Here is a 27,780-nt window from a genome sequence, read left to right on the forward strand (position 1 = left end):
TAAATAGTCGTAAAAAGCACGTAAAGTGACGTCTATTCAGACAGGAAAACACACGGATAGCTATTAAAAAGAGTGAAAAATGTACTTTTATGTATAAAATTCAAAGAAACTTTACTCGCGGTCCATTTTTACGAATTTGGTAAATACGAGACAAGTCATGTTTTTACAATGAAACACATAATAACAGAATGACATGCACGATAACATTTCATCGTCAATCTGTCACGTTTCACGTGTATTAGTTCTAATTTTGTCCGCGACGAAATGTCGCTACCGTCAACGCGGGGTTCTCGGCTGAGGAGTCAGGAGCCTTAATCGCGAATAATTTGAAAATTATTATACTCTCGACATTTTTATATTAGGATTTTTTTCTTCTTTTTGGGACACCCTGTGTATATATTATATATAGAAGAGAGTGAGGTAAATCAAACCATATTCAAGTAAGATTTTTTTAATTTTAATGCATACAGTTAAGCAGATTTTTACATGCCTTTTATAATATAATGTAAAGTCTTTATAAAACATCGAACATGTGACAGCAGTTTGACAATTCTTTGTCATAACATTCATAGAATAGACGCAAATGTATTTTCAGCCATCAAAATAAAAAAAAAAAATATTTTAAAAAATCATTTAAAAGATGCTAAAATTTTGAAAACTTATTGATTTAAGAGGGGAAATCCAATTAGAACGAGGAAAAATAAGCTATTTTCAAGAATTTTTTTGTAGGAAAAAGAATTTTTCTATATTTTTCGAACTTACATTTATTTATATATGATTTGGACTGTCCATACGTATTTTTTTTTCCAAAAATATTTAAAAATGGCGGACATATGAAGCATCCCATTTGGCAGGTCCGCGTGCGAGTTGCTCAGCTGCTGGACAAATGGCGTGATATTGATCCTATAACAAGCAGCGAAAAAATTCTTATTATTTATACCCATAATTCGTAATTGAACCTAAAAAAAATGAAAAAAGTCAAAAATTTTGAATATGAAACGCTTATGAAAATAAATTTTTATTTTTTGACGTTTTCTCTGCACAATTTTTGCAATAAATAAGTCATTTTTTATTATAATTTTCACAAACATTTAGGTTCACCGACATTGTACTGATGTCACGAAGTTGTGTGCGAAAGTTCAGCGCGATCGGTTGAATAGTTTTTAAATGAGAGTTCCAGCAGTGCAGAAAAATACAGTTTTGAGAAAAACGTGTTTAAAGTTTTGACAAGTAAAAGATACAAGATATCTATAATTTACCTCTTAGTCAGCAATCCCGGCGCCATAGAACAATCCTTCTGCTTCCTCGAAGAACTCGTTCTGCTCCAATAACTGCTCTCTTCGGGCCTTTCGAGCTTCTTTAGAGTTGAAAGAGTTGCGCCGCTCCTGTCGAGATACCCGGCGCCCGTCGACGTTCTCAGCATAGTTCTTGGTCTGGCTCCCAATAATTATTTGTAACTCCATCATAATTTGTAGAATGGAAGAATATCCTTCATTGAAGACTCCAGCAGCGATGTAGGATGCAATTTCAACTATTTTCAGCCCAGAATTAAGATGTTTTGGAGCTAAACGCCAAATCGTAGAATTGAAACTTTCGTTTGAATTCTGCGTATGACTGCCCAAGCATCTCTGAAGTAATTCTTCCTTAGATAAATCTTCATAAATTGGAAGAATGTGTTTTGCGACTGTTGGATCGAGTGGAGGAGGGTGCTCGAAAGAATCCAAATTTGCTCCAATAGCTTTTTCTTTCTGTCACTTACACCAGCTGTCTTCGCCGGGCGGGCAGTATTCGTGCTGTGGCTTCTCATCCGTAGAGATCAAATGGTAATAAGTGGCTATAATACTTTTTTTCATTCCCTCAATACTATTCGCATTTCTTCTAATTGCCAGACCGTAGTACGTTGTGAGCTTTTTAATTAAAGCATCCGTTAGTTTGCCTTTACCACCGAGTTTTTGTGTTTTTTTTATATTTCGGAGCCGAGTGCCCATTCTTTTCGCTACGTGGCCAATGCATTCGCTTTTTGCAACTTGAAATTCATCACCGTAAGGATTCTTATCTAGAATGGCCTTGAAAGTTTTGGAGTCTCCGTCTCCAATATAATTACCATATTTAACGCCATACTTTTCCTCTGATCTTAAAAAGATTTCTGTAATCGCATCGACCTCCATTTTTCCGGCTGAGCCCTCGTGATTTTTTGTACACTCTTCCTCGTGATTTATATACCACTCTTCGTATTCTGGAGTGTTCACCTTCTTTTTCCAAAATGTGCATGCATGGCAATAGCTACTTTTGATAACTAAATCGATGACTGCCCGAATAGTAGCCTATGACCGTTACAACTCCGTACAGCGATTTGAATCCACGTTTTTTCCACGAGCCATCTCCAGAGACTTTCAAATCTAAAATAGACCTCTCATGTTCTTCATTGAATTTTTTTTCTTCTTCGATAGCTTTCTTGCAGAGACTTTCAAAAACAGATTTTGTACAGGAGTGAATATACGTGATAATATTATTATACGTGCTCTCATTCATTCCTTTACAAATGTCCATGAGGTTGCAGAATAAATTAATACCCTCTCTGCCAACACCTAAGAGTCGCATAACAAACACCATCCGACGATTCACTTCGTATTCAGTGTTGATTAGTGGTCCTGAATTGATGTTTCTCTGACCACAGCGACAAAGTAAAACTATCTTGAAACCGAGGCCTCGATTCCCAGCTTCTTCAAACTTTACATTCTGTTTACAAACACGACAAACAAGGAGCTCTGTCAAGGCTGTAAAAACGGTGAATATTTCAATCAAACGATAGCCATGCAATGGATTCCAGTGAATATCTTCAGCACTAGCATTGGAGTTTTCTTGCACTCGTACTTTCACATCCTTCTTCATCTGCACTCTTTTTATTTGAAAACTGATTACCATGGAACTTTCTTTTGCGTGGTTTCGATTGTTTCGGTTCGGCGTGTGTGCCTTTCGGATAGGACATTTCGAATTTGCACTGTCGTTTTGTACAGGCCGAACTTCGGAGCTAAACTGAGAACCGGTTCTGCTCGATGCCAGCGCCAACGGACCCAACGGTTTCGACTAAACGTAACAACAGAAATAAAAGCCGTCTACCAGGGGTGCGTTCCAAATCCTACAGTAAAACTCTAGTTACATCTCTATACGTTTTGGATCGCAGCCCTGAAAGGTAAAATCCCCGCTCCGGGTGAATATACCTGCTGCGTGCTATTAGAGCTTCGACGCTGCTCAAGAGATTTGTTGCGCTCGGAGGCCATAACTTCCGAATGGCTGCGAATTTCGATTTAAAACGTTGGGAACATATTCTTACAATGTTAAATAAACATTTTATGCAAAAAAAAAAATTCGATTTTTTGAAAGTTCTAATTGAATTTCCCCCCTTAAGATAATTAAAGAGTGTAAAATTCAAAAATATCAAACGTTTTGTGATCACTTTTATTCACGATTTGTTGAAAAACTTATTCTAAAGTTCAAATGGATTCGTGTCTAAATCAGACCTCTACATCGGAATTGCAACCTGATCGTAGCACTGGTAATCGGCCGACCATATCTAGTCCTAGAAATGTTAAATTAGTGAAATATTAAATCAGATACGGAATAATTAAATTTTATTGATTTCTCTAATTACATAAACTATCACTAACTTTTTTCTGAATAAAATTTTTATTTTTGTTTATGAAATTCCTCTTTCGGCAGAAAGACCCGCTAAAAAGCAACTAATGCGGCAGATCTCCTAACAAGGATAATTGTTACTCAGAGCTACCCCGAGGTGTTTATCGATGAGCAGTTGGCACTTCTGAGGAGAGCAGTCAGTAAGGAGATTGATGAGATCCAGACTTCATCGCACCTTTCTTGACAGGGGGAGAGGGGCTGCTGTGATTAAATGCGCGGATGAGGCATCTCTGAGTTGGCTCCAAGAATGGATCAGAGACATCTCGCCGTGGGAAAACGCCAAACTCAAGATAGTGTGATTAGTGGAGTTTCAAAGACAGTACAGAAGGGCGCAGAATCCGGATCTCAACACCGCAGGTTGGAAAATGTTTGTCGAGGGCTACCAGCAATGGTAGGAACCTTATTTTGGAGATAAGAGTAGGATCTAGATAAGGGAGGCAAGGAGGAAACTTTTAGGAAACCTACATAGGGGCTGGATCGGAGTGATCTTTGAATTAACTTGTATCACAGCAAAAGAAGCCTCAGCAGTTCTGACGAGGAAACAAGCCGGTGCATACAGCTACGTCACTAATGATTCCGGAAGAAGAAGGAAAGTGGTATGCTCGATATACTTCCTCTATGATGAGGAATTGTCGCCGGAGCCGCTAATTAAGCTGGTGAAATCTGCCAAAAAAGCAGCTTCCCCTGATAATGGGTTGTGACACCAATACGTGCCATATAACCACATTTCAATTGATTACATTAAAAAAAGTTAACAATATAAACGTGTATTTCTGTGAAGTATTAAGTTCATCTAGATGATCTCCACAGGAAGGCGAAACCCGAAAGGTGAACCGCCCTGTTTACACAAAGAAACAATTGTATACAAATTTCCATTTCTCCATATACAACTATACACACACACACACAAACACACACGCTCACGCGCGCACACACACACACACACACCCCCACACACACACACACACACAAAATACACACAATAAAAGTTATAAAAATTAACTCTATAATTTCAACTTTCTTATAAAGTCAATTTTTGTAACTTTTTGTAACCTTTTAATGAATAACGAGCGACGGCTAAAAGCTCTTGAAGTCACTCAGGATCATGACCTTGACAACATATATCAAGGTCATTGACTTTTAAAAGTCAATTAAGTGACTTTTTGTGAATATTTACTCATGAATTGCGTTCTGAAATTTACTAAGAATACTGAAAATCCATAGTATATGTAACATAAACTATAGATTTTCAGTACACTGATTGTGAATGAATAACGAAACGCACCTATGATCATATGCGATCATATGTGATCGTGTGTATAAAGCGAACGTGTATGTATGTACACAATATGGTTGTATATGCGAAGCATATTATGCAATATTATCGGGTATTCAATGCAATGTGCTTAATAAATTGTGTATGCAATATGTTATATGCAATGCAATCGTATGTGCAAAACGCTGTGCGCAATATTGTCGTGTATGCAATACTGTGCAATGTGCTATGTGCAATATTGTCGTATACGCAATGTATTGTGTGTAATATAGTCGTGTGTGCAATGCGCTGTGTACAATAATGTCCAAATAAAGCTGTAGGCAATTGTTTTGTCGGCAAACGGAGCTTCCTCGAAAGATTTATATGATTTCTCGCTTCTCATTTGAGAACTGACGTCTTGTATATGAAGAAAGTGTGTATAAATATGCAGGGGAAAACAAGAATCTTGATTCTACATAATTATTTTTTTACATAACACTTTACCTTTTTCTTTATTAAAATCCAATATCACAATATTCAAATTGTAAATTAAATTACTACGTTTCTTTTTAAATATGATATAATTCATTGTTCCAATAAATTTCAATGAATTAATATTTAATAAAATGTTGAAAGCAAGAAAACAAATTATTCTTTAAGAGAAATTCGAAACTTTTCGTCAAGTCAATTCATTTCGATGAATTATAAGAGTTTATATTACGACACAAAAATTAAAACTCAATATTAAATTAAACTCAGATTAAATATAATGCGTTAATTCTATTATTATTCAGTCAAAAATCAAATTCGTTATCGTAACGCTAGAATTTCTTTGGTCGCGATTTTGCAAATTGTGTTAAAATCCGAAGCGATATGAACTCTCCAAAAACGACATCTATTCCAAATTATTGCAGGATAATTCGGACTTTGTATTCCATGAAAGATACGAGCCACGGCACGACCAGTAAACTTCGTATCCTTGTAATGTATTATCAAACTGCGAACATCTGTTGCAATCTGCTGCTCGTTCGTCACTTCATTCTGTAGAAAAAGAAAATATATTTCCAATTTCAAATGTTTTTACTCAAGATCTGAGATTTTTTATTATGGAATTGAATTTCATTACTTTCTAATTCGAATTGAATCGTTGACACATAACTTTCAAATAACATAATTATTGTTAAAATTTAATACATAGATTAAAAAAACTTTTATATAAGAAGAATAATATTGATAAGCCCGCTCCGATTCAATGTACATCTCAATATATAAAATCACCAATATTAGCACATTATTTTGTTTTCAGATAAATTTCTTAAACAAAAGTTAAAAATAAAATCTTATAAACATGAATGCAAAGTGTGTCTTTTATTAAATGGTATAACACTTTTCATAATACTGTTTCATATTTTGTAATAATTAATGTTTTCGCAATAAAGTCGTCTAAGAAATGGGATTCTAAAACTGGCACAATAGGTAATAATAGCAGAATTCAGACACGGTCCCATGAGAAAGAGTTAATTATAAAATAAATTGATAAACTAAAAGTAATAAAATATATTTTTATGCATTAAACAATAAAATTTATAAAATTAAAGAGCTAGAATTAAATTCTGTCACTTTATACGATTTTTTGTGTATACTGTATATTGGATCCATCATTATTTTTCCTATCTTAAGGTATTAAAAAAAATGTGAAAATTCATAAAATATACATTAACATTGTAATTGAAAATTTAGAGTTATTGTCTATTCTTACGGAAAAAGTGTACCGGTTTACGGTGCATTGCGATTTTATTTCAAACAACGAACAATGAAAAAGAAAAATATAAATAAAACAGTTCCAGGAAGCTACAAATATGTAAAATAATTCGATATTAATAGTAACTTACTATTATTTAAACTATTACAAGAGAAAATTGTGCAAATTTCATTCTTACTTTTTATTCGTTTTTTCTCTTTATCTCTCTTTATTCGTTATTTCTCAGATTTTATATAAAAAAAAAAATTAAAAATATATGGACTATAGGTTTTTATTTCTTTAATTATTTAAACACATTATATTTTTATTAGTAAAATTAATATAGTGCAATATTTAATTTCCGAAAAATAAAGGTATCGCTTTAGGTGAACTATGCCAATATTAGCGATTGTTTTCTATAATTCTTTATAAGTATGACATTTTAACAGTACAGCCAACTGAATAATGCGATTAGTCAATTCTCTCAGGCCAAAATCTCGGACTGATTTTTAACATTGTTAGCACAAAGCTTAAAATTCTTATTCGAATAATTCCTTAATGGAAAAATTTTAATGAAATTTTATCATTTCTATATTTTGTTTATTTTAGAATATTTTAACCAGTGGTTTGAAACTATTTTATTAGCTTCATAAAAGGTTATTAATTCATTATTAAGAAGTATATGGGGCATTTCACGTGAAAGGGGTCCACCTAAAAATAAAACTGTTTGGGATTTTTTAAATGATAATGAAAACATGTTAGTAGACGTATTGTACAAGGTTAATGATAAAAAAAATAAGCATTATTTAATAAGCCTTGCATCAAAGATATTGAAGGCTATCGTAAAAAAGGGGGGGGGGGGGCTTTGTTTTTAACATTTGTAGCTAAAATTAAAAAATTTTTTAAGACATGATTTTTTTAGGATTTTTTCCGTACTTTTATATAAAAATATTAATTTTAGTGATAAAAATTTAATAGTATCGAAAAAGTAATTTTTCAATTTTAAATAAAAAAATAAACAATTTATCCATTTTTAAAAATCTGCAAAAATTCTCAAAAATACTTTAATACATGTAGAATATTGCATCATAAAACAAATTTTGGGATCGCAATGGGATCTTCTTGAAAACAAATTTTTTCCAATACAAAATTATAATTTCAACCAAAAGCTAAATAATATCAATTTTTATTGGCCAATTATTTAATACTACGTAAATAACATATTTCTAACAAATAACTATAAAATAAAAAATAATTGTGACGTCTGCATTATACATTATTTAGACTTATTTATTTATTGTTTTTATTTTTTTAGAAAAGTCTCGTTTCTCATAAAAAATGAATTATTTTTTAATTAATTGATCTTCTCTCGCAGGAATAATCGCATGATATTTTAATGTACCCGGCGTCGTTTTCGTTAATGCGAATCTTGGTTCTAAAAACTTGTTATTTGTCTTCGAACTAAATAAAATTATTCTTTTTCATTTTTATCATTTTTAGCTAACGTGTACAATAACTCAGCGTTGAGGATTATATTTTCTTGTTAAGTAGCTTTTCTTACTAATCGTTTAAAATTTCCACCAATACCATCACAGAAACCTTTTCCATGTGCTGTAGCAAAGAAGTGCAATTCGGCCGTGATACCAAAAAAATCACGCACATGGTAAAGTAAATTATAAATTAGTAATTATAATTTAAGAATTATAATTTGCTTTACATATTTTTTATTTTATTGTTATTTGTTAAAAATATGTTATTTACGTAGTATTAAATAATGGGCCAATAAAAATTGAAGTATTTTTGAGAATTTTTTCAGATTTATAAAAATGGATAAAATTGTTCATTTTTTTATTTCAAACTAAAAAATTACTTTTTTTGATACTATGAAATTTTTGTCACTAAAATTAATATTTTTATCTGACAGTATTATAAAAAATCCTAAAAAAATCATATCTAAAAATTTTTTAATTTTAGCTACAAATGTTAAAAAAAGAAAAAAAATTTTTTTTAATTTAAACGATAGCTTTCAATATCTTTGATGCAAGGCATATAATGGTTACTTTTTTTATCATTAACCTTATACAATACGTCCACTAACATGTTTTCATTATCATTAAAAAAATCCCAAACAGTTTATTTTTAGGTGGACCTCTTTCACGTGGAATGCCCCATATGTGGTTTTTTGTTGTAATTTTATGAAAAAATTTATTAATTTTAATAAAATTTCTCTATTTTTTCATTAAATATTGATGATTTTTCGTTAAAATTCCATTTAATAAAAATTATTACATTTTTATTAAATTGTTATTAAAATGTCACCTGTTTTTCATTGAATGCAAAAATTAATCTTTTTAACAAAATATAATTAAAACTTTGTTGTATATTCATTGAAATTTCATCATATTTAATGAAACATCAAGTTCATCAAATTTTTGTTTAAATTTCATTGCAATTTTTCTACCAGGGTGCTATACCAACATCTATATCTTTTTATACCTAAGATTTTAAACTTCATGATTGAGAAGCATACCTGAAAATTGATGTCGAGATTATTTAAAGAATCCAATTGAAAGTATTCTCTGATAGTATGTTTGAGCTCCTCTGATCTCTTCATCATATCATCATCTAGGTTCGAGCAATATTTGATCGATGGCACGCTGATTTTATCAAGCGCAGAGAATATAAGTTCCAGTTGCTGTAGACACAAGGACTCTTGCGTTTGAGTACGCACAATTAGTGCGTCGAGTGCCTCGTCCAATTCAAGGTCCGTGAGATCGCCTGGTGCTTTCACTCGTAAACCAAGTTTGTCATACTGTACGGATATAGCCGAACGTTTTATTTTTCCGTCAACTATAAAAACAGATTTATATATAGTTCATGTAAATGAAATAAATAGTCACTGCATCACATCAATCGTTGAACGATCACTAATAAGCTGTTAAAAAAAATATAAAAAGGAGACTTCAAATAAGATTAATAAATTACAAATTCGTTGATACTAAATAATATATAATAATATATAATAATAAATAATATATAATAATAAATGATATATAAAAAGACCAGATAAAACGAACAAATTAGATGTTAAAATAATAATGTCTTTAATCTTTAACAATAAGTGAATGTTCCTACTTCATAGAATACTTTTCAACACAGATATTCCGCGTTCTTCACACACACAAAATAATATTCAATAAATTTAAAGTTATAACGATGAAATTTAAAAATAAAATGGTTTACTTGATGTATTTTAAGGTCAGCATACATTAACAAATTTAATAGAATAACAATCAAAACGTTGACTTATCGTTAAAGATTAAAGACATTATTATTTCAACACCGAATTGTTTGCTCATTTTATTTGACCTTTTTATATATCGTTTATTGTATGATTTTCTTGAAATTCATAGCTGTTATCCTATTAAATTTGTTCATTGATACTTTTTAGATCTAATTTTTATATAGATTTGATTGAAACATTTTTTTACTTGAAAATATATTAATTATAATAATTATACAATTATAACAATTGTGTTTTTATTTGTTCCTTGAGAGATTGGTGTGATGACCCTACATTTTAAAAAGTTGGAAATTCTCTGAAATAAAAAAAATGTAGAACTCTTACTTGTTTTGTATTCTAAACTTTTAAGATGACTCTTTACTACGCCACTGTCCCATCCGATGGCTGATGCAACATCAATTACTGAAAATTCTATAATGTTACTATTTTCATGTGAAATTCCGTTTTTCATATCCAACGCTATTGCCATTGCAAGCGGCGGAGACTGAAATCAAAATTGTTACCGATACTTTTTTTATTTATATATGCATTTTATTCTTTTTTATGCATCATAATAATACATAATAACACAATAAAAATATACAGGGTAACAAGTGAAAAAAAATTTAAAGAGTAATTCTAGATAAAATAAGACAAAATTACAATTAAAACTTTGTTTTTTTAATTATAAATGTTTAAATATTAAAAAGTGTTAAAAGCACATAAATATTTAAATATTTATAATTATAAAACAAAGCCTTGATCGCAATTTTGTTACTATTAATTTTCATCTCCTTAAATTTTCCCTCCTATTGCACTAAATTACTAAAACATGTTTTATTATATAATAAAATTTTGTTATTCTTTGTATTGCACTACTGCTCTTAGAAAAGCAGAAGTAAAATCTGTAGAAATTCTGTAGAATTTAGAGAAAAATAAAATGCTGTTATTAGTATTATTATTATTTTGAAGATCTTACAGATTGTGCAGCTTGTTTAAGAGCTTTTGGTCCTTCATAGCTTGAAACTCTCGCTCGAATGTACACAGATGATAATACAGTAACGAATCTTTTTGGATGTAGCTCAAGATAGCATAATAACGTCGAAATAGTTTCTTGCGTAATGTCAAGAGCTTGAACGGTTTCATCAATTGGAAGAGCAACTTCGTGACCAGGACATCTTTGGCCCGAATCCTTCTCGATCTTTGCACAGGAACAAGGAATGAAAATCCTTTGAAGTAGATGTCTAATCGTATGCCTGTCGATACCATTCGCGTGTATGTGTCTGCGCAATTCCCACTTATCGCTGTCTTGCTGTTTTAGGAATGATGCATGGAAAAAACATTAATGTCAATTTGAAACTAATGTTTTGTTTAAGACTGTTTCATATATACGAAAGATTATATTGTATAAAACAGTGATATTGCTCATATATAATTTAATCTTTGTTAAAGAATTTGATAATTTCAATAAAACATTTTACTTAATACTATAATAATAATCATTTAAAGAGCACAATATGATTGTTTTGATAATAATAATAATAAAATTCTTTAATATAATAATAATAATTAAAAAATTCTAATTCGTTATTTGAAAATGTTATTTTTTCTAGCTGATATTTTTTTCTTTAGACTTTTCATGAAAAAACTATTGAATGATAAGAACTTATTTTTCTGAATGATAAAGGTATATAAAATTTTTTCATGTAAGGGAGTTATGTCTGTTTAACGCTATCTAATTTCACTTCAACATTTCAAAAATTTCATAAAATAAAAATATTTTTTTTCTATGGATTCGATTAATAAAGGAATCCAAGACAAACAAGAAACAGAGCTTTCATAGGACAATCTTGGATTTTTAATAAGATACAATACCGTAGGGTTCAAGAATAAATGGCAGTGTGAAGTGGTACTGTCTCTTCCAGCACGACCGACTTCTTGTACGTATCCTTCAAAGGTGCCAGGAACATTGTAATGAATGACGGCTCGAATGTCTGGTTTATTGATACCCATCCCGAATGCAATAGTGGCAACCACAATTTTAATCTTCCCATTCATAAATCCTTTTTGCACAATTTTACGTCTATAAGACGTCATACCAGCGTGGTAAGCCTCAGCTATTGTAGATATCTTCAAATTTGGTCTCTCAGGATTTTGTGGATCCTATTAGTGGTACATTTATTACAAATCTTTAGTTATAAAAAAATTATAAGCTTTTTTATCAGCAATTTATCTCATCTAATACTGACAAAAAAGTTAATTAAATTTTTCAACCTAATTTTTCAATTTTTAATTTTTTCAGTTTAAGTATTTATGTATTTAAGTTAAATATATATAAAAATGTAGACTGAAAAAATTTGATCAATTAACTTTATTTTCAGTGTACGTAAAAAGATTTACATTTCTTATAATACTTCTATCATTGTGATATAATGTAATTGAGACAAAGGATATCAGCTAGAAATTTTAATGCTTACCTGCAGCGATATTCTTAACAGCCCTGCGATTCTCGTGCATTCCTCTCTACGAAGACAGTAAACTATCACAGAATCGCATTCGCGGAACCTTTCGCTTTTCAACAGCGCGATCAGAGCCTGGTCTTTGTTCTCATCCTTGGACACCGTTAGGACGAGGTTTCTGGGTAGAGGCATATCCGATATAACACCAGCCATACCGTCATCTATGTCCAAATGTCTTATTATACTTTCTGCCGTCGTTCTCGTTGCGGTTGCTGTGAGTCCCAATACAGTTTTCACTCCAAACTTCTTCTTAAGCACCCGACAAACCATCAGATAAGAAGGTCGGAAGTTATGCGACCACTGAGAGATGCAATGAGCTTCATCGATGCAGGCAAATGCGATTAGCGGTAGTTGCCCGAGGAGAGCGCCGAAACCGGTAGATTTCTCGCCGGCCACCACCGCCTCTGGTGACACTAGCAGAATGTTCACCTTGCCATCTTTTACCGACTGTATCACCTGCTGCTTTACTTTGTCCGACTGACCAGTATGCAGGCACGCGGCAGACAGAAACGAAGGTACGCCCGTTACTTGATCATCCATCAAGGACACCAGAGGCGAAATCACCAAAGTGATACAATTAGAACGTCGAGCATATAAATACGCTGGTAATTGATAGCACAAAGATTTTCCAGAGCCCGTTGATAACGTTACCAGGGTAGACCGGCCGGACAAGATTCTCATCACTGCCTTTTCCTGGCCAGCTCTAAAATTCTCATGACCAAACATGTGTAACGCCTCAAAGACTTCCACGGGAGTCTTAATAAGACTACCATCCTCATTCATATCATACAATGGATCGATTGCTTCCATTTGGAGCGGCAATAATCTGGCAACCAATTCTTGTGGTACTTTGTGCCCGCAAGTTGATGTTTCGCTCCTCTCGTCGAGGTCCGGAAAATCATCGCTGAATAATTCCATCATGTCTTCTTTGCAGGATAGGGTAGTAACTAGTTGAAAAGATATAAGGTAAATAATAAAGTTAAAAAGTTAATAACTTTTCGCATAACCTAATCAATTTCAAATAAATTAATTTTTAATTTTAATCAGTTCTTTTTAAAACATAAATAAACTTATTTTTTTTCTTAAGTTATAATATGTAAGAAAAAAAATACGTTCCTATGTAAAAACAATATTTTTGGTATTTCATAAAAAAAAAAAATATTAAATTTATTTTACGATTCATATTGTTTTGTTATTTAGAGCAGGGTTTGATAAAGTAAGGCTAACTCAATAAAATTCACTCAAAAAACTTGTCTGCAAAAATCTACTAAAAGAAATCATTTTCTTTTTTTTCAATTTTTTGGTAAATTTAAAAAATATTTGTGTCATAGTTTTTAATTCTTTTCATATATTAATCATAATTAAAACTACATATATCATTTCATGCCAAATCGATCAATCTTTGGATCCGACTATTTTTTATTCAATTCATATATCGACAAAAATTAAAAGTTAATTTTGAAAAGTGTTATTAATATTAAATTAGAACATTATTTTTCATAATTATTGTGTAAAATATTTTATTTTCAGTACTTACGTAAAGGTACTTTAGGAAAAAAATACAGAGGTATAGATATTGGGAACAACAAAATACCTAAATACAGGTACCTCTAATGTATTTTAATGTATCTAGGTACACGTATTTTTATTTATTAACATAAAATTTCAGAATAAATAAGAATTTATGATTTCATAAATCCACACAAAATATTTATGTATTATACATACTTATTTTATATTGTACATAAATATTCTATGTGGTTATGGTTAAAAGCAAGAACTCTTGACAAAATTATAGAAAGCTTTAGAACTATGGCGGAACTATCGAAAAAGGTCAAGAACTCGTCCAGAACTCTCAACAAGATGGTACTTTACTCTTGTAGTGCGGTGCCAGTGCGGGTTTAAAAATTGTTTAAATATATATATGGGTTAAAACTGTTAATATAACCTATTGAGAATTTTAAAACTCTTCGAGAACTATAGAATTCCATAATCAAAAACAATTTTTTTTGAAATTTGAGATGCGGACAAAAAAATTAAAAAATTTTTTTAAAATATTTAATGACCAGAACTACAGTTTAAACTTATTGGGAACTCTAGAACTCTTCGAGAACTATAGAATTCCATTGTCAAAGTTAATTTTTTCGAAACTTGAGGTACCATGCAAAGTTGGCACCTCATATTTTCAAATTATCATTTTTTATGTTATTTCGGTGGAACTATTGTTATAAATTATCAGAAACTCTAGAACTATTGAGAGTGCAAATAGAACTTGCATAAAAACTTGCAATGCAGAAAAATGAGATGCTAACTTCACAGAGACCTGGATTAGTCTTTAAAAAAATGCCAGGTTTTTTTAACTCTGGTTTACAATAATCTAATTTTTTAAAGACTGCTAATATTCTATTTTAATATAAACAACACTTTTCAAGATTAACTTTTAATATAACTTAATATAACTTAATTCAATCTTAACACACTTTTTAACTGAACTAATTTTTCATTCATTTAATTGTGTACTTGTAAACCAAATTAATTTTATGAACCATTAATTTTAACTTAATTTAAAAAAAATATTAACTCACCCAACTCTGCTTTTTCGTCTCGTGAAGTTTTCATAGCAGAATAGGATGGTCTTTCAGGAAGTCGCTCGATTTTGTGGCTGTGAGCGACAACGGCAGTCTTGCTCGCCATCTTTTCGGCTTCTTCTAAAGTCGGGAAGTTTGACGAATCGTCGATTTCCTCTAAAGGTAGAAGAGCGTTGCCCTTGAAAGTCGAACAGTTCTTAGCAAAGTGCCCGGACTCGCCGCATTTGAGGCACGTCATACCGTTCTTGTCAATAAAGTCAGCCGCATCCAAATTACTCTCGCTAGACGCCAAATCCTTCTTTCTTTGTTTCCATTGATTCTTTTTATATTTGCTAAAATTGAAGTTCTTCTTACCCCGCACAAATACCTTTTTCTTCAAATTTATCCTAACAAAATTATCATTCATCGTTCCAGCAGTCATTTTCTTCTCCAGCTTCTCTTTCGCGGTCAATTTTGTGCTCGAGGATGTCGATGTGTTTCTCTCCACCGTATCATTGGAAACCGATTCAAAAAACTGTGCGATGAGATTGTCAGATCCAGATGATTTAATTTCAGCGGAAGTCAACTTGAATGTATCACTATCGGTTATATTAGAATCAATTTGAATACATTGTCGTTTTGTGGGACGACCATCCTGGTCGTTCAAACACTTCTTGAAGTTTCTGACGCGTTTATTCGTACGCTCCTCTTCAGACTCGCTGTTACATATAAATTCCTCCTCGTCGGAAACTTGGAGCGACGACGCGGAGTGCACCGTAGACACTAAACCTTCTTTCGGGGAATAAATGCTGGATTCCATGGATTCTACACCGGAATCACTGGTGCCTGACAGCCTCTGCGGGTTAATCGTCGTCATTTCCAAAGTGCTGTCCTTCGCGCATCGATCTAGCCAACCTGGATTCAAATTACGGCTCACGCCGGTCACACGGCCGTCGGCCAAATGTTGGACGGCGTTGACGGAATGCGATGTGACAGATTGGCTCTTGTCAAACGTCACTTTCATCAAGGTTGAGTGATAACTAGTTAAAAAGTTATAAGTATAAATATTAAAATTAAAAAATTAATTTTTAACTTACAAGGAAACCTTCGGAAATGTCCGCCTCAAATTTAAACGAGTTTTTAATATGTTGCAATATGGATAAAAATAAGGGACACGTATTTTTTATACGTGCCCAATCTCACTTTTAGGGAGTGAAACACGCCTTTGAAGAAAATTGGTTTTTTTTCTTTCAAAACGGTATATCGTCGAAACTATAAGATAGAGAAAAATGTTCTAAATGAAAGTTGAATAGCTCGAAGAGCACTTTATAACAACAAAAAAACAACAAATTTTTGTTTAATACTTTTTCCCATCACTTACTTATTTTTTTCAAAATTTTTATTTTCTTTTGTAAACAAAATAAAGCTAATTTTATTACAAATTCAACGGTATATGATAAAGTTGTGATGCGACATTTCTATTTTCCAAAAATAATTAAAAATTACCCTATAACGCATGGTACGCGCATCTGTCCGTGTACTATGGAAGTGTCCTTCGATTTTTGACGAGCGTTTAATACGTTGTAGTACTGATCAAAATAAGGAACACGTATTTTTTTATACGTGCCTTAATTTCAAGGATAAAACATCCCTTTGAAAAAAATCGGTGTTTTTCTTTCGAAGCGTGTATCGTAGAAACTATAAAAGAAATAGAGAAAAATGTTCTAATTGAAAGTTAAATGGTTTGAAGAGTAAGGGAAACCGGAGCTATTCGTTAGATCTTTTTTTCTTTTGTGTCTCCTGAGTTCTATACTCATTATATATATATATATAAACGGAACGGTTTGAAAGGTTGAACCTTTCCCTTCACAATGCCGGTATAGATAGAACATGAAAGTGTACTTGCTTTGAAGTACATATAAAAATATGGACTAATGCCAAAAATTACGAATAGCCCCAAACCCGGGGTAATTCGTAACTAGTCCGGGAATATCCCGAAATTTGTGTTTTAAGTTGAAAGATTGTAAAAAAATTGTTGTTAAGACTTTTTTATTTAAAAAAAATATAGGTATACAAAAAACAAATGCAAACATACACATTCGTATGTCTTTTTATGCCATCGGTGTAACAGATTTCCTAACCTCACAAGTGTCAATCTTTATCGCTTTTACTTGCTTATGAGCGACGATTTTATATTCATATTTATGTTTTATCTACTAAAATACACAATATTATCAAGTTTGAACTAAATCAATGAAGAACTTCAGTTTACCTTAATGCTTAACTCTGCGTAGCGTAGACGTTCGTAACGCAGTCAACGTAAGGTTAGGGTTACCCGTAGGCGCTGCAATCAGCTATTAACAAATCGCCCCGGTGCTTGGTATTACAAATAGCCCCAACATGAACTGTGCGCATTATTGCGTATGATCGACAAAAATAGACATCACACAGCAAAAAGTAAACACAAAATGTTTGAAATACACTCAACTAGACACGATACATTCAAAGTTTTCAAAAAAACCTTATTATCTTACTTAAATTTCGATGAAATGCTGACTATCAGAAATTACTTTGACTCTCGCAAAACACATTTTTCATTACTACGACTTCAATATGACGCTGTTGCCAACCAAATTTTGTTAGTACACCGTAATTGTTGTTATTTTTCAGTGTGGTATTATTTTATTTTGAAGTAACCAAAAGAAATATTTGCAATTAACAAATTATGAATAAATAATAATTTCTTTACTCATAATTCGTTTTCCGTACATACTGTGATATATTATCAAAAAAATTTGACTAATTTTAGCGGTTTAAAAGAAGTCACTATTATTTTATTATAACTATTAGTATTATTATAAAACTCTTATTTCAATATTTATTGTATTGTATTGATTTATCTTGCTCTTTCGCGTAGTCAATATCAAATAAGACAAATCCGTTTTATTGGGCAGTAATATCGAACGCACCGATGGGTAGGCGTACCTATCCGTGCATTAGGAAGTGGTTTTTAATCACTTTTAGAAAATGGAAAGGTCGCATCATAATTTTGTTATATATCATTAAATTTGTAATAAAATAAACTTTATTTTGCTTATAAAAAGAAATACAAATTTTGAAAAAATAAATAAGTGGTGGGAAAAAATGTAAAAAAAAATGTAAAAAAATGTTTTAAATTACTGTTATAAAGTACTCTTCAAGCCATTTAACTTTCAATTTTTCTCTATTCCTTATAGTTTCTACGATACATCCTTCGAAAAGAAACACCAATTTTTTCAGAGGGGTGTTTTACGGGTTTTACCCTTAAAAGTGCATTAGAGCACGTATAGAAAAATACGTGTCCCTTATTTTGATCTGTACTACAACGTATTAAACGCTCATCAAAATCGAAGGAGGACACTTCCATAGTATACAGATGGGTGCGCGTACCATGCGTTATGGGGTAATTTTTAATAATTTTTGGAAAATAGAAATGTCGCATCACAACTTCATCATATATCGTTGAATTCGTAATAAAATAAGCTTTATTTTGCTTATAAAAAAATAAAAATTATGAACAAAATAGGTAAGTGGTGAAAGAAAATATTTAAAAAAATTTTTTTAATTGTTTTTTTTTGCTGTTATAAAGTACTCTTCAAGCCATTCAACTTTCATTTAGAACATTTTTCTCTATCTTGTATAGTTTCGACAATATACGCTAAAAAAAAAAAAATTCAAAAGGGTGTTTTACCCCCTAGGAGTAAAATTAAACACGTATAAAAAAATACGTGTCCCTTATTTTTATCTGTATTACAACATATTAAAAACTTGTTTAAATCTGAGGCGGACACTTTTGAAGGTTTCCTTGTTAATTTCGATATAATAATTTAATTTTTAACTCTTCACCTAATTATTAAAAAAAATATATAAACTATACTATTAACTCGTCCTAAGTAAAAAATTTACCTATACAAAAAAGTTGTAAAAAAAAAGAAGTACATTTTCATATAAAAAAACTAATATTTCTTCGCTATTTCATATAAATTGAATTTATAAATAAAATATTAAATTTGATTAACTTGTAATTATTTTGTTGTTTAGAATAATATATTTTAAAAATTTACGATATTTTAATAAGAGAATATAGACCAACATGTAAAACACAACTAATTAAAGATCATATTCGGTCATAATTAAATCTTTATGCTAATATTTCTTTTGTGATTTTGTATATTTCTTTCAAGTTCATCAAACTGTAAGACAAATAAATTTAGGGTCTTGAAATATATTTATAAAATAAACAAGAATAGTAATATTACGATAGTTAATTGATAATCAATTTAATACACTTGGAAAAAAATGCATAATAGCGCAACTATAAAGTTAAAATAAAGTGACAACTATATAAATTTTATATACATATAGAATTAATGTACATATGTAGTTCCATAAACTTTTTTATAATTATTGCAACTAAAACTTTAATTTTAATTTGCAACTATTAATTTATAATGAAACAGCACCTCAATTATAATTATAGATAATTATAGATATATGACTTTACTATAAATAAAATCTCGGTGGTCAAACTGGCTAAGGTTCCAAACTCTAGCGAGGTAATATTTCTCGCAATAAATTTCTCTACACTTTTCGGAATAAAGAGGGGAACATAGAGAGACGTGTAAGCATCAAAATTATTAAATTGATTAGCAATTTAATTTTTGTAATATTATATTTCTAATTCTTAAAAAATTGCGTTTTAAATCTGACAAATATACGGCGCGCAATTCGGGGAATCTTATAAATGTTTGTAAATTCGCTTAGAAAATATTGAACACTAAAATTTGATTTCAACCAGTATAGCCATGTCTCTGTGAAGTTAGCACCTCATTTTTCTGCACTGCAAATTTTTATGCAAGTTCTATTTGCACCCTCTTCTAGAGTTCCTGATAGTTTATAACAATAGTTCCACCGAAATAACATTAAAAATGATAATTTGAAAATATGAGGTGCCAACTTCGCGTGGCACCTCAAGTTTTGAAAAAATTGATTTTGACATTAGAATTCTATAGTTCTCAAAGAGTTCTAGAGTTCCCAATAAGTTTAAACTATAGTTCTGGTCATTAAATATTTTTAAAAAATTTTTTAATTTTTTGTCCGCACCTCAAATTTCAAAAAAATTGTTTTTGACTATGGAATTTTATAGTTCTTAAAAAGTTCTAGAGTTCTCAATAGGTTATATTACCAGTTCCAACCTATATACAGGGTGAGCCATTTGAATCTATCACCCCAAATATTTCCGTTCTCTTGCATTTTACAAGAAAATGTTTCAGACAAAAGTTATATGGTTTCGAAGGGGACATAAGATGGTGTAATTAATGACCTTGAATAGTTGCTTGAAGGTCACGTGAAGGTCACCTTCAATTTTTTAAATGGGACTTTTTATTACACATTCTTGTAGCTTATCTCGAGACCTTTTCAAAACACTACAAGAAAGGTCATTTTCGTTGAGTACTTTCTGAGTTGTGAGGCTTCAAAGTTACGTTGTACTGTAACTTTCAAGCGTCATAATTGGGAAAATCCTTAACAAAAATAAACTTATTTATAGTGTTTTGGAAAGCTCTCGAAATTGACTACAAGAAAATGCAATAAAAAAATTAGAATGTTAGGGAAGTACCGATATCCTTTAATTAGGGAATTATCGGTACTCTAACATTGTATTTCTTATTGCATATTTTTGTAGATTATTTCGAGTTTTTTCCAAAGTACTACAAAAAAGTTTATTTTTGTTAAGTACTTTCCGAGTTGTAACGCTTAAAAGTTACAGTACACCGTAGCTTTCAAGACTCACAACTCAAAAAGTACTGAACGAAAATAAACTTTCTTGTAGTGTTTTGGAAAGGTCTCGAGATAAACTACAAGAATATGTAATAAAAAGAAGGTAGTCCCATTAAAAAAATTGGAGGTGTCCTTCACGTGACCTTCAAGCAACTATTCAAGGTCAAATTAATGACATCATCTTATGACCCCCTTGAAACCATACAACTTTTGTCTGAAACATTTTCTTGTAAAATGCAAGGGAACGGAAATATTTGGGGTGATAGATTCAAATGGCTCACCCTGTATATATTTAAACAATTGTTAAACCCGCGGGCTGGCACCGCACTACAGGAGTAAAGTATCATCTTGTTCACAGTTCTGGACGAGTTCTTGGCATTTTTCGATAGTACCGCAGTAGTTCTAAAGTGTTCTGTAGTTTCGTCAAGAGTTCTCGCCTCTAACCATTTTTTTACTAATTTTTAAATCGCGAGCTGGCACCGCATTACAAGAGTACAGTACCATCTTGTTGAGAGTTCTGGACGAGTTCTTGGCATTTTCGATAGTTCACCAATAGTTCACCAAATAGTTCACCAAGAGTAAAGACTCTTGCAGTGCGGAGCCAGCTCGCGGTTTAAAAATTAATAAAAAACTAGTTAGAGGCGAGAACTCTTGACGAAACTGTAGAAAGCTTGAAAACTATTGGTAAGCTATCGTAAAATGCTAAGAACTCGTCCAAAATTCTCAACAAGGTAGTACTTTACTCTTGCAGTGCGGTGCCAGCTCGCGGTTTAAAAATTAGTAAAAAAATGGTTAGAAACGAGACCTCTTGACGAAACTACAGAACACTTGTGAACTATTGCGGAACTATTGAAAAATGCCAAGAACTCGTCCAGAACTGTGAACAAGATGATACTTTACTCTTGTAGTACGGTGCCAGCCCGCGGGTTTAACAATTGTTTAAATATATATATAGGTCGGAACTGGTAATATAACCTATTGAGAATTTTAAAACTCTTCGAGAACTATAGAATTCCATAATCAAAAACAATTTTTTTTAAAATTTGAGATGCGGACAAAAAAATTAAAAAATTTTTTTAAAATATTTAATGACCAGAACTATAGTTTAAACTTATTGGGAACTCTAGAACTCTTCGAGAACTATAGAATTCTAATGTCAAAATCAATTTTTTTCGAAACTTGAGGTGCCACGCGAAGTTGGCACCTCATATTTTCAAATTATCATTTTCAATGTTATTTCAGCGGAACTATTGTTATAAACTATTAGGAACTCTAGAACTATTGAGGGTGCAAATAGAACTTGCATAAAAACTTGCGGTGCAAAAAAATGAGGTACTAACTTCACAGAGACTATAGCCATTCTCGTTATTCAAATATGTTGATATGCTTTCCGGTCTTACTTATTAGGATTTCGTGTATATTGTGTTTATAATACGAATAAATTATGATAATTGCGTATTTCCAGTTTATTTACAATTAGCTGATAAATATATGACCGGAATAACTATGATAGCAATGGATCAATGGTGTAGAATCTTAAATGCTATAAATATGAACGAGAGATTCTGAGTTCAAATCTGAGTTCTATTTTTCCGCCACTTACATTTACATTACTATTTTTCTCTAATTTATTTCCAACAATTTTATTACAAATGGTTTATTATTGTATTTTTTTAATTGCACATGACTTATTGTTTTTATTACAACTTTGTAATACGTAGTTGAAGAAGTACTATTTGTTCACAAATTTATAATTGATACAATTTTCTTTGAGTATAAAAATGATGCTACATGCATCTGTTCCCTCTCTTCCCCCAATACTATAAAAACTTTTTTGTTGCAAAAATAACAACTCGGTGAGAATTTAAACTTGGGACCTCCTGATTTTCGGAACAAATGTTTTAGCAACTTCAACCATTGAGGCATGTAGTGATATTTTAATTTTGTACTAATCAATTTATATCGCAATATTGCTTTTTTTATCTTTTTAAGTGTTTCAAGATCATAAATTTATTCGGTACGTAATTTGGTAAACTTGAGAAAATATATAAAATATTAACACACAAGAAATATTATAATAGCACAAAGATCCAGCTATGACTGAATAAACTTATCTTTTATTAGTTACATTTTAAATTAACATACTTTTCAAAATTAAGTTTTAATTTAACATAAATTAATAATTATATTAAGATTGCTCAAGTCTAACTGATAATTGAGTTAGTTTTCCATTCATGCAAATTTATCTAAATTAAATTTATAAGCCATTAATTTTAATTTTATTTAAAAAATATTAACTTACCCAACCGCGTCTTTCATCGATTCGTCGAATACAGTATTGGTCTCGTCAAGCGTCACATCAAAGCCATCCTTACTGTTGTCTGCATCCAAACGATCAACGCTCGAGCTATTCAGGATATTATTCTCAGATCTGTTTCTTATTTTGGCCGATGATAGCGACTTCCTCGGATTACGTTTAGTAAATGTTGAACTCTCAAATTTATTTCTGGACAGTTGAAAAGAAGAAGATCTACCAATCAACAGGGCCTCTTTCTTCTTTGGCGCTTGTTCTTTATTTCTGTTCAGATGGTCACCCCAAACTCCTTCAACGTTTGCCGAATCCCTCAGCTGATTAAAGGAGCCTTTAAGTTCCGCCGAACGTTTACAATCGTAAGGATCTATGTTTTCCGCGCCTTTTGCAGCTTTCTCTGGAGTCTTGTTCGGTTTTGGACTATTTATTAACTTACGCGGTGATTCATTCGAGATATTGTCTCGCACGTCGTCGCAGAAAGTAATATCCGTGAGACTTTCCTCGAGTGCTCGTGTTTTTAATTTCCAATACATCTTGTACGCTTCCTTAATAGCTACGTCCGCTTCCTTTATATCGTTCTAGAATGTACAAAAAAACATGAGATAATACATTTAAAAAATATTTTCCAAAAACCAAATAAGTCTATTTTTTTAAATAAATTTGGATTACGACGCCAAATCATTCTATATCAGTAGCTTTACATTGTAAAGAATCTTGCTACATGAATCATGTAGAAAATACAAATAGATAGTAAATATAAAATTTTCGTAAAATCTAAATAAACGTTCAAAGATTTTATCTTTTTTTTTTAATGGATCCTTAAAATATTAATCAAAACCTTTTTTGTTCTTATACTTATATGTCCGGATAAAAAGTGTTACATATTTATATAAAGAGAAATATAAAAGGATCTGTTTGATAAAAGAAAATTTTGTAAACAAAAAGTTCAAAAATCAGTTATTTTATACTTTAAGTAATATGTTCTTCTTTGCTTTTATCAATATCAATGTTACAAAAAAAGTTAAATATAAAATATTATGGAATAGGTATTATAAATAGAAAATAGAAAATTTTGCAATCAATTACATGTCAAGAGGTTTCTTATCCTTTTAAATTGACTCTTAAAATATTAATCAAAGTTTAAAATTTTGTTCTAATATCTATTATATGTTCGTAAAAAAATTTTCAATTATTTATAATCAATTATTTACAATATACGGTTTGAAAATATTTTTTCTTAATAAGTTTAATTTAAATAAGTTTTTTTCCTGAAAATTTAACTATTTAAATTTGTTTAGTTTTTTGTATGATGTCGTTCAATTCAATTGGGAACATAAATAATACATATAGAAAAGTATCAGTTCTACTGCTGAGAAAAGCGATTATTCAATTTATTTTCCTTCTTTCAATCGAAACTTGTCTTTAATAAGGAATATTTCCTTGATAATAATTTTCTAATATACTCTAATTTCTAATATACTCTATTTTCTAATATACATAAATTTAAAAAAACTCATTATATGATCAAAAAAGGGAATTTAGACTCTTGCAAAAATATACAATTTTATCGAAAAAAATTATAAGAATAGGTAAATTTAATTGTTTTAACTTAACATTCTTGATTAAAGTATTAATTTACTATGATTTGGAATACATTTTGAATAAAGTTGATGCTAATGATAAACTTACAATAAATTTACAAACATATAAACATAAAAAAATATTTGAAATAAAAAAATATTTATTTAATTAAAGTAATTTAAAGTATGTAGTTTTCTGTATACATACATCTGTGTATCAGAAATGCTTGATAATTAAGTAACGCATATTCTTATTTTTCAACAAAAATTTTAAAAACCTTAATTTTTTTTGTTTTTATGTAAAATATAAAAAAAATAACTAATAAAAGATAGGACTATAATAAATGTTCCAATTATTGCTTCTATTTTCAACTATAATATTAAAATAAAAGGAATAAGAATAAGAATGTATTAAAAATATTTTAATGTTGAACTAAATTTATTATATAAACAAAATAATATAAAATATGATATAAAATATAAGCAGAATAATATAAAATTTTCAATAAGTTTTATATTTATAAAATAATTAAAAAAGTTATACATCTAAGAATATGGAGTCATCATTTTCTAAATAAAAGTAAAGTAGAACTACATGCTTTGCAAATACAAGAATAAATGATATTTGATGATTATTTTGATCTTTTTATATCTATTAAATATATGATAGTGTTTAAAATGATAATGTTTATAATATGATAATGTTTAAATAACGTTTAAATAAAATAAGTATAAAAATAAAATTTTTATAATTTATTTTATTAAGAAGGCAGATTAAAAACAATCATTTAGGGCTTGTCTGTATTAGTGCAGACAGCATTAGAAACAATCATTTAAAGCTTGCCTGCATGAGTGCTGGCAATAAATTAGACCTGTTATATACATAAATATACATGCAGCAGTAAACAGAGGACAATATTTAGGACATTGAGTGGCAGTAATAAGAAGTACAATAAGATTTTCATTTATTTCATTACATTTAAACAATCAATTTTTAAACTTGTTGCTTTTATTTTGTATATATTAAAGTTGTTACTTAATTGAATAACCATAAAAAAGAATATTTATTATAATACTTAAAATATTATTTAAAATAAACATGTCAACCATTATTATGTGGCAATAAGTGGAAATTACTTTAAAGTTCTTAATTTGCTAGAAAAATACAATTAAGAAAATACTCATTTTTTTCAAAAACTGGAAATATACAACTAACAGTAACAGCAGATTTTATTGATAATTTACTTATCAGAGTTCTTAAATATGAATAAAATCTTAAAACAATTGATGTATAAAAAACAATAAAGGTAACATTTAAAAATAATATATATATGGAAAGAAAAAATTGAAACAAAACCATGTTTTCAAATTTCCAAAAATTTTTTCGAGTTAAGAACTCTAATTGTATGACAAATTATTTTCATTGATGTAATGAACCAGAGTTGGGCAAAATGTAATCGGAAAAATGACTAATGATTATAACTTCAATCATTTGTGTAATGATGACTAATAATTAAAAAATATTAGTTGTAGTTAGAATTCTTTGTGACTAATGATTAGTAGTTATGTATCAATGCCATAACTAAATAATGATTAATAATTATTAGTTATTTATAAAAATCTGATTAAATTAGTCATTATAGTCACTAATATAATCATTAGTTATTAGTCTATATTACTTGATTAAACTTGATTAAAAATAAATATTAAGTATAATCATTCTTTAAAATTATTAATAAAAGGTATATATAAATTACACAGTACATGTAAACGCCAAATGATTTTATTTGTATATTAAGGAAATTAACAGAAATTATTATATTTCATATAAACATAATGGAATAATAATAAATTTATTCATACATTTTAATTGTTTTAAGTGAAATTAGACAAAAACTATTAAATAAATAAATGAGAATTCGTCCTCTACCAGTCATAGTCTTTATATGTATAAACATTAACTTACATTATTCTACCATCGCGTCCGCGGAACTATCAATATCGAAACGCGCAATACCGAGCGACAAAATCGGCGAGGATATAACACTACATTTTATGGGTTTTTTTTTTTTTTTGATAGATGATTCTTTTAAAAACATATGTATGGATTGTAACTTTTTTTCTACCATTATTATTAGGAATGAATGACTAATGATTAACCATTAAGCATGGCTAATGACTAATGATTATTCGGTAATCGTAATTAACAATATGTAATTGTAACAAAAGTAAAATATATTTTAAAATTACTTGTCAATTGCAATTACTTTTGACAAAACATTTGTGACTAATGACTAATTATTCCGACTAATGATCAATCAAAATTGTAGTCATTGTAGTCATTGTTCAATTTTAACTAAATGTGCCTAACTTTGTAATAAACATATGTAAAGACATTCAAGGTTTGATGGTTGCAACTTTTTTCATATACATTTTTAAAACGAAAAAATTATATAATTCCAAGTATGATTTAATATATTAAATAGTATAATCTAATATATTAGTTCATGCTAGGTTGAATGCAAGATGAATCAATTGCACTTAATACTGATTATGATGGGAAGTTATAGATAGCACAAGACCAACATACCTTATTAGGTTTGCGTCCGTATTTTTCCATGAATTCGCTCTCCCATCGTTTTACGCGTATCTTATTCTTCAAGTACTTGGTTTTAAAAACGGGATCTTCAAAAAGCTCCATGTTACCGACAAAAAAAGAAAATTTGTACCAGGAGCGATTATTGCGTCCGAAGATCGGGCGCGCGTATTTGAGGTTAGGTTAGGTTAATCGACCTGCTGATTTCTCTCCCGCGTAAACATTTGGGGTGCTTTCCAACAAACAACACAGGTGATATAGTATCCATTAGTGTGAGTGAGATAACTAAAATCTTCTCTCACACTGGTTGCGTTCAGCAGACTCAACAGTTAAGTGAGCGCTCGCTGTTATTGGTGTAATCTTCTAAATCTGAAAATCTGATTGATGATCTAGAAGAAAGGCCCTTAAAGGGCCT

The 27,780-nt window shown here is 30.2% G+C and overlaps 1 protein-coding gene across 1 annotated transcript; it reads right to left on the reverse strand.

The window, feature by feature from the left end:
• Positions 1 to 648: 648 nt before the first annotated feature.
• On the reverse strand, positions 649 to 27,780 carry LOC105193681 (ATP-dependent DNA helicase Q4). Its single transcript, XM_039458204.1, has 10 exons — positions 27,360 to 27,780; positions 23,181 to 23,767; positions 15,080 to 16,101; positions 12,453 to 13,441; positions 11,851 to 12,138; positions 10,955 to 11,287; positions 10,321 to 10,480; positions 9,223 to 9,542; positions 1,260 to 5,992; positions 649 to 903 (listed from the first exon to the last, which is right to left on the reverse strand). The coding sequence occupies exons 1-9, from the start codon at positions 27,468 to 27,470 to the stop codon at positions 5,762 to 5,764; spliced, it is 4,041 nt and encodes a 1,346-aa protein (XP_039314138.1). The 5' UTR covers positions 27,471 to 27,780; the 3' UTR covers positions 649 to 903; positions 1,260 to 5,761.

Source organism: Solenopsis invicta, chromosome 16 (assembly GCF_016802725.1).
Source record: "Solenopsis invicta isolate M01_SB chromosome 16, UNIL_Sinv_3.0, whole genome shotgun sequence".
Classification (NCBI taxonomy): Eukaryota; Metazoa; Arthropoda; class Insecta; order Hymenoptera; family Formicidae; genus Solenopsis; species Solenopsis invicta.

Bases quoted from the DNA above. Each gene is read 5' to 3' on its own strand.
- LOC105193681 (XM_039458204.1), bottom strand. From the start codon at position 27,470: ATGGAGCTTTTTGAAGATCCCGTTTTTAAAACCAAGTACTTGAAGAAT. The intron at 16,102-23,180 runs GTAAGTTAATAT...CTTTTTAACTAG, and splicing joins TCGATGAAAGACGCGGTTGG to TTATCACTCAACCTTGATGA. The intron at 10,481-10,954 runs GTAAGATCTTCA...TTTTGATTTCAG, and splicing joins TTAAACAAGCTGCACAATCT to TCTCCGCCGCTTGCAATGGC.